This window comes from Carcharhinus amblyrhynchos, unplaced genomic scaffold (genome assembly GCF_965287045.1).
Source record: "Carcharhinus amblyrhynchos unplaced genomic scaffold, sCarAmb.v2.hapA chromosome_307, whole genome shotgun sequence".
Classification (NCBI taxonomy): Eukaryota; Metazoa; Chordata; class Chondrichthyes; order Carcharhiniformes; family Carcharhinidae; genus Carcharhinus; species Carcharhinus amblyrhynchos.
In genome coordinates this window covers 94,180-102,644 of record NW_027650047.1, presented here as the reverse complement: position 1 = coordinate 102,644, position 8,465 = coordinate 94,180, and the positions used below count along the sequence as shown (strand labels likewise).

At 43.9% G+C, this 8,465-nt stretch overlaps 1 protein-coding gene across 1 annotated transcript in view; it reads right to left on the bottom strand.

The window, feature by feature from the left end:
- Window positions 1-4,085: 4,085 nt before the first annotated feature.
- mogs (mannosyl-oligosaccharide glucosidase) overlaps window positions 4,086-8,465 on the bottom strand; it is a 91,287-nt gene continuing 86,907 nt past the window's right edge. Inside the window, exon 4 of the mRNA XM_080183487.1 lies at window positions 4,086-7,098. Coding sequence (XP_080039613.1) covers window positions 5,355-7,098 — 1,744 coding nt within the window. The 3' untranslated portion in view covers window positions 4,086-5,354. The remainder of the gene's footprint in view (window positions 7,099-8,465) is intronic.

Below are 8,465 nucleotides of genomic sequence, written 5' to 3'. Positions count from 1 at the left end.
TATATGGACTTCAGAAAGGCATTTGATAAGGTCCCCCATGCAAGACTTATTGAGAAAGTGAGGGGGCATGGGATCCAAGGGGTCATTGCTTTGTGGATCCAGAACTGGCTTACCCACAGAATGCAGAGTGGTTGTATCTGTGTCTTTTTCTGCATGGAGATCGGTTACCAATGGAGTGGCCCAGGGATCTGTTCTGGGACCCTTGCTCTTTGTGATTTTTATAAATGACCTGGATGAGGAAGTGGAGAGATGGGTTGGTAAGTTTGCTGATGACACAAAGGTATGAGGTGTTCTGGGTAGTGTGGAGAGATGTCAGAAGTTGCAACGAGACACAGATAGGATGCAAGACTGGGCGGTGAAGTGGCAGATGGACTTCAATCCAGATAAGTGTGTGGTGATTCATTTTGGCAGGTCAGCTGGGATGACGGAATATTAAGGGTAAGGCTTTTAGCAGTGTGGAAGATCAGAAGGATTTTCTATGGTTCTAATCCATCCGGTGTATACCTCTCAACATCTTATAAACCTCTATCAGGTCACCCCTCATCCTTTGTCTCTCCAGGGAGAAAAGACCGAGTTCCCTCAACCAATCCTCATAAAGCATGCTACCCAATCCAGGCAACATCCTTGTAAATCTCCTCTGCACCCTTGCGATAGCTTCCACATCTTTCTTGTAATGAGGCAACCAGAACTGCGCACAGTACTCCAAGTGGGGTCTGACAAGGCTCTTATAAAGCTGCAGCACTATCTCTTGACTCCTAAACTCAATCCCTCGATTGATGAAGGCCAGTGCACCATACACCTCCTTAACCACATCCTCTACCTGCAAGCTGCTTCTGGCCAAGGTGCTGGGATATAATCAGGGTGGGACTTCAGGACAGACTGGTATGTTTTGTACTGGCGCAGACTCATGAGTTCCAAGGTCACGAATGTAGCCCAGTCCATCGCGCCAACCAGCGTCCCATCCATTAACTCTGTCTACACTTCTCGCTGCTTCAGAAAAGCAGCCAGCATAATTAAAGACCCCAGACACCCCAGACATTCTCTCTTCCATCTTCTTCCATCAGGAAGAAGATACTTAAGTCTGAGGTCACATACCAATCGACTCAAGAACAGCTTCTTTCCTGCTGCTGTCAGACTTTTGAATGGACTTACCCTGCATTGACTTGATCTTTCTCTACACCCTAGCTATGACTGTAACACTACATTCTGCACCTCATTTCCTTCTCTATGAACAACGTGCTCTGTCTGCATAGCGCGCCAGAAACAATACTTTTCACTATGTTAATATGCGACAATAATAAATTCAATCAAAAAATGTTCAATTAAAAGCTGCAGACGCTTGAAGTCAATTGAAGCTTTTAACATAGAAATAGCAAAAGTTTCTACAAGTATATAAAATGAAAAAGAGTTGCAAAAACATTGGTCCTTTAGAGGAGGAGAAGGGGGATGTAATAACTGGAAATGAGAAAATGGCTGAGGTGTCGAGCAGGTATTTTGTGTCGGTTTTCACAGTAGAAGCCACAAATAACATGCCAACAATCGATGGCAGGATGGCTATGGCAGGTGAGAAACTAGAAACTATCATTATCACGAAAGAGGTAATGGGGCTAAAGGTAGACAAGTCTCCTGGTATTAAGAGACGGCGGGAGAAATAACAAATGTACTAGTGTAATTTACCAAAATTCACTGGACTCTGGGGTGGTTCCCGCAGACTGGAAAACAGCAAGAGTCACGCCACTGTTTAAAAAAGGAGGTAGACAAAAGACAGGTAACTGTAGGCCTGTTAGCTTAACTTCTGTAGTAGGGAAAATGCTTGAATCTATCAAGGAAGAAATGGTGAGACATCTGGATATAAATTGCCCCATTGGTAAGATGCAGCATGGGTTCATAAGGGTAGTCATGTTTGACTAATTTGGCGGAATTCTTTGAGAACATTACATGTGCAGTGGACAATGGGGAACCTGTGGATCTGGCATATCTGGATTTCCAGAAGGCATTTGACAAGGTGCCGCACCAAAGACTGCTACATAAGATAAAGGTGCACAATGTTACAGGTAATGTATTAGCATAGATAGAGTATTGGTTAACAAACAGGGGGTTTTCCTGGTTGGCGATGTGGCCAAACAGGCCATCTAAAATGGCAATTTGTAAAGCACTCTGGGATAATTGGGCAAGAACTAAAACGACAGACCGGTTGTAGCCTACAAGACAGAGACAAACAAGCTGCAACCCAGAGGACTGAATACACAGAATATGGGTCACCTCCAGGACAAAAGAGACTTTCTGATCAAACTGGATTGTTTACCAGATATATGGTGCTGTAACCCCTTATTTGGGAGTGAATTGTGAACCGTACATGTCCCCAGCACCTGCAGTCATAGCCATTGGGACACACTCAGTGATTGGTATGGCAGCACCTGATTGGACTTTATTGATCAGGGTGATCAAGTCCTATCGATTGATTGGCAGTGGCCTAAAGGAGCACGAAACCCAATGGGGTATGAAGGGTGCTGCACAACCAAGAATCTCTCTCTCTGACCCCATGAACGGATGGTCTATAACAACGGTGACCATCGCCAGTGATGACCAGCATAAGGAGAGCCACCACACCAGAGAAGGAAGACCAGAGCCAGAGTGCCAGACCAGACTACGCAGAGGATGACCAAGACCATGCACAGATAAAGGCCAATATCTGCTTGGGTACTTACCAGTCACACAAAGTTAAGTCAAGGTCTTGTATTAGACTTGAAGTCTAGTGTTTTCTGTAAGGTAACTTATTGCTAGTTGAGTAGGTGATTATTGTGTGTCTTAAATAAATATTGTTGTACTAACAAGATGTCTACTTGCAGTTACTAAAGATTAAAACAGACTGTGCGGCAGGCACAACAGCGATCAGTGGTGGGCCATAAGAATCAGTATTGGGACCACAATTGTTTACGATTTACATTGATGATTTGGAGTTGGGGACCAAGTGGTGTGTCAAAATTTGCAGATGACACTAAGATGGGTGGAAGAACAAAGTGTGCAGAGGATGCTGCAAGTCCGCAAAGGGACATAGATAATCTAAGTGAGTGGGTGAGGGTCTGGCAGATGGAGTACAATGTTGGTAAATGTGAGGTCATCCATTTTGGTAGGAATAACAGCAAAATGGACTATTACTTAAATGGTAAAAAATTGCAGCATGCTGCTGTGCAAAGGGACCTGGGTGTCCTTGTGCAGGAATCACAAGGAGTTGGTTTGCAGGTACAGCAGATAATTAAGAAGGCAAATGGAATTTTATCCTTTATTGTCAGAGGGATGGAGTTTAAAAACAGTGAGGTTATATTGCAACTGTATAAGGTGCTGGTGAGGCCACACCTGGAGTACTGTGTACAGTTTTGGGCTCCTTACTTGAGAAAGGATATACTGGCACCGAAGGGAGTGCAGAGGAGATTCACTAGATTGATTCCAGAGTTGAGAGGGTTGGCTTATGAGGAGAGACTGAGTAGACTGGGGTGAAACTCATTGAAATTCAGAAGAATGGTGGGTGGGGGGGGCGATCTCTTAGAAACATATAAGATTATGAAGGGAATAGATAAGATAGAAGCAGGGAAGTTGTTTCCGCTGGCGGGTGCAACTAGAACTAGGGGGCATGGCCTCAAAATAAGGGGAAGCAGATTTAGGACTGAGTTGAGGATGAACTTGTTCACTCAAAGGGTTGTGAATCTGTGAAATTCCCTGCCCAGTGAAGCAGTTGAGGCTACCTCACTGAATGTTTTTAAGGCAAGAATAGATAAATTTTTGAACAGTAAAGGAATTCAGGATAATGGTGAGCGGGTGGGTAAGCAGAGCTGAGTCCACACAAAGATCAGCCATGAGCTTATTGAATGGTGGAGCAAGCTCGAGGGGCCAGATGGCCTACTCCTGTTCCTAGTTCTTATGTTCTTAAATCAATGGACCGAGTCTGGTCAGGATATCAGGAATATAGATCAAAGGCGAGTAAAATGGAACTGAGCCCAGAGACAGTACAATTCAATGACAGATAGGCTTGAGGACTAAACAGCCAATTTCCATTTGTAGTTTTTGTTGAGAAGCAAATACCATAAATTTTATTTCATTTTCAGAGTACCTTTATAACATACACACAATCTGTAGGGATAGGAATGACAGGACTGATCAGTTTCAGAAAATGAAACATCTAAGGTTTGTGTGTGGTGCCTCCTCCACCTGTTCTATCGCTAACTGCGCAATGTAGATGGATGCCTTGCGTTTTTGATCACTTGCTTTGACTTTGTCACTGATTTCTTCCACTTTATATTAGTTTATTTACAGAATGAAAAAAGCAGCACTGCAAATATATACATGGAATCCTGGGCACTGGTGGGATTTAATATAAAGCTACAAAAAACTTGTGCCATTAATTAAACAGGACAGATTCCAAACTCTTCAATAATAGTCGTCCTATAAAACCAGTTATTGTGGTACATATTGGTCCAGCCGTTCAAATTCTGGTATCATTGCAATAAAGCAATATTAGCAATTTTTAGTTTACTTAACAAAGGAATAAAATAGTGTCAGAATTAGCAGAGCCCTATTCAAACCTAGCACTGAGTCCTTCATCTACTCTTTCAAATAGAAACAGCTTTATTGGCATGACAGCAGTTGAATACATTCTCTAAAAGAGTGTAACGGACACTCATTCATCTGTGGGGAAAAAAAAGCTAGGCAGGAAATTAAATCTTTTAAATATAACTTTAATAAGAAATCCATTCATTATAAGTTGGCCATTAGCAATTCAAGATGTGATTTACTATTAATAGACGGAGCGAAGGTCTCAGTAAACCCTACGAGCGAAACAGTGGGTTTTGGGGGATGGGGGGGACGCTGAATGTGGCTGCAGCCAATAATGTGGTGAGCTGGGTGGAATATTCTTGCTCCTCCTGACTCCACATTCCAGTCAATGTTTTTAAGAAGTGTACCCGTTTCTCAGCAGCCACTGAAATCGTCATGGACCATACCTGCCACCTGCCCGTAACAGGGACTTAAAATAGGTATTTGTCCTGTAATTAACACATTGAACAGGTCTAATGCCTGCCTTAGATAGCCTCCAGGGCCACCTGAATAAGCCCTGAAAATCTAACGGTCACCTGGAACACGTGTGCAGAACAACATGAGCTGTTACATTGCTAAATATCATTGTTGTGCCTGTTTTACACTCAGAAAACAAGTACAACAATATTGAATTTTATTTGAATCAAAATGCAGACATTCAGAAGTTTAACTGGAATTATTTCATGTATTGAAAGATTCATTCAGAAAAAAAATCCCCTAGGCTCAGCCCTAAACCATAATGCAGGATGATCTCAGTGAGGGCATTAATATTGCTCTGCCATTATTAGAACTATCAGGGAAGACCAGCCAGTAAAGGGGTGACTACCCTGCCCTCTGCCAGTACTATCATTATATTGTTCCCACAAGTAGCCAGTTTGTACAAACTGCTTGTACATATTTGATATGAGGTTAGTCCTCAGCTCCTGGTATAATGTTGCTGCCATTTCTTGATATGGTCCACTTTGAGTGGAATAGTAGTGCAGTGCCCGAACCACAAGGTAGTTCATGTTAATCCAAATGGGTCCACGCCAATAAGGTGGGTCATATTCAGTGTTGCGTTTCAAATAGAGGGGGCTAGATTTTGAAAGTGAGCGCAGGCCGTAAGGGGTCCAGAGTTTCTCGTCATCCCTCATATTGTTTAAGATATGTTGAAGTTTTGGAGAGTCAGGCTGAAGAATTTGAAGTAAGAAGGGGAACAGACTGACATAGCCAAAAGCATTGACATATTGGAGTTTTGGTTGTTTCCGAACAGAACGGACAAGCCTAGCAGGTTGGACATGCTGTCGTGGCTGGCCAGGTGGTACATAAACTTTCTCTCGTTCAAGAATAATGGACTGACTATGATTCCCATAATCACTAAATGCCTTCAGGTCCTCAGACCAGTGCAGTTCTTGAAGCAAAGAATTGTCACTTAGCTTTTCATACATGTCTTGATAGTCCTGATGTGCCTCTCCAAGGATTTTTGCAATATCTGTCATGATCTTTGATGCCAATGTCATCCAACAACGTAGATCAACGTGACGTTCATCCTCGGAAGGGTGTGATGCCCGTGGGTAATCATCAAGGCCAGAGGTCAGAGTTTTTGGATTGAGGAACAGGTTTGTATCAGTGTCACGACCTCTCCAACGATAGGTGGATGGTAGGGAACCAACTTGGGTTGAATTATACCAATCATACCAAGTCTTCAAACGTGGGAAAAGTCTCTTCAGGTAAAACTTGTCCTCTTCACTCAAACTTCCATTTAAATCTTCAATCAGTTTTTGTATTGTGAGGAAGAGTGTAGGAGGGTTGGCATTTTCATTTCTTTGTACAATAAATTCTGCAGGCACTTTACTACGTGCCTCATTGTCTAAAATCTGCTCTCTCGGTATCCAACCTTCTACGTTCATCATATCTAACCAGTGTCCAATCACCTCTTTACTAATAGATGGATTCCATTTACTGATCAGGAGTTGATGGAATCCTTCATCCCAGAGGAATCCTCGAGGGAAGAATGAACGGGATGGAACAGCAGTGTACAATGGGCCCTCCAGGTAAGGCAATGGGTACTCATTGTATACAGACTGGACATACGACTGACCATAGAAATATCCCATTCCACCTACTGTATTGCTGAAAACAGCTTTAGCAAAGTTTATTTGCTGAGGGGGAAAACCTTTATCTGGCAATTTGAAAATAGCATTAAATTTTTCATCGAATGCTTGTTTCCACCTTTCCAGCTCATTGGTGAAAATCTGCCCAGTCAGATGATTAGGTCGATCAGTGAAGCTTTCAGACTCAAAGCGGACTTCAACCTCAAAAGGAACTTGCACAGTCACTTGATGAACCAAGAAGTTGTCTTGCGTGCTGTCTCCACCTTGTTTTGCAAGTGGCCTATAGCTGTCCACCCCAATATAGTACCGCCTGGGAGCAGATGCTGTGTTGTACACAAAACGACCATTCAAACTATTTTTTACAATATCTGTCATCATCTCCAAACTTGGGCAGTGTGCTTGCAGATAGTTGTAACTGTTACAAGAAAGGAAAAAGAAAATAACAAGGTGAAAAGCAAGAAATAACTTCAGTTTGCAGTGCTGTGGAATGTTCTGTAGCTTTATTGGCCACTTTTAGTCCAGCTGTGTGATGGTGCAAGGGCAACTGACAACAAGCATCTTTATTACACTGTGCTAGAAGAGTAAATTGTTCCACACTGAAGGTATAATTATTGCATGATTTCTTTTGCATGCATTTTTGCACCAGATGTCTTTATCTGTATTCACCAAGATGACCTGATTGGAAACAACAGTAGATTGGAAAGTGAGAAAGAGGAAAGTGGGAAAAATAGCAGGGGTAGGAGCCGAGGGGGAAGGGAGGAAAGGGGGGGAAGGGAAGAAAGAGGGGGGGGAGAAGGGCGGAAAGGGGGGAGAGAAGGGAGGAAAGAGGGGGGGAAGGGAGGAAAGGGGGGGAAGGGAGGAAAGAGGGGGGAAAGGGAGGAAAGGGAGGGGGAAGGGAGGAAAGGGAGGGGGAAGGGAGGAAAGGGAGGGGGAAGGGAGGAAAGGGAGGGGGAAGGGAGGAAAGGGAGGGGGAAGGGAGGAAAGGGAGGGGAAGGGAGGAAAGGGAGGGGGGTGGGGGGCCTCGGGCAGGGTGCGTGGGCTGCAGTGGGGGGCAGGGACGCTCATACAGCAACGCAATATGGGTAGAGCTCAGGAATAGGAAAGGTGCAGTTACAATGTTGGTGGTTTACTATAGGCCACCCAACAGCCAACTGGATAATGGACATTAGAGTCCATTATTAAAGATGAAAATAGGAAGATAGTGCAGCTCAACACATGGCTAAACAGCTGGTGTAGGAGGGAGGGTTTCAGATATCTGGACCATTGCGGTCTCTTCTGTGGCAGGTGGGATGTGTAAAAGGACGGGTTGCATCTAAACTGGAAGGGCACAAATATTCTGGCTGGGAAGTTTGCTAGTGTCACACAGGATGGTTTAAATTAGTTTGGCAGCAGGGTGGGAACCAAACAAAGGTGAATTAGCTGAAGGGGAGCCAGATAGTAGGGCCAGTAAGACTGAGAAACAGCAGGCAGGGTGGGATTGCTAATCAGACAGGATCTGGTGGACTGAAGTGCATTTGTTTCAATGCGAGAAGTGTAACAAATAAGGCAGATGAATTTAGAGCTGGGATTAGTACTAGGAACTATGATGTTGTTGCCATTACATAGACTTGGTTAAGGGAAGGACAGGATTAGCAGCTTAACATTCTGGGCGGGATAGAGGGGGATGGAAAAGGGATGGGGGAGTTGCATTACTGGTTAAGGAGAACATCACAGCTGTACTCCAGGAGGACACCTCAGAGGGCTCATACAGTGAGCCAATATGGAATAGGAAAGGTGCAGTCA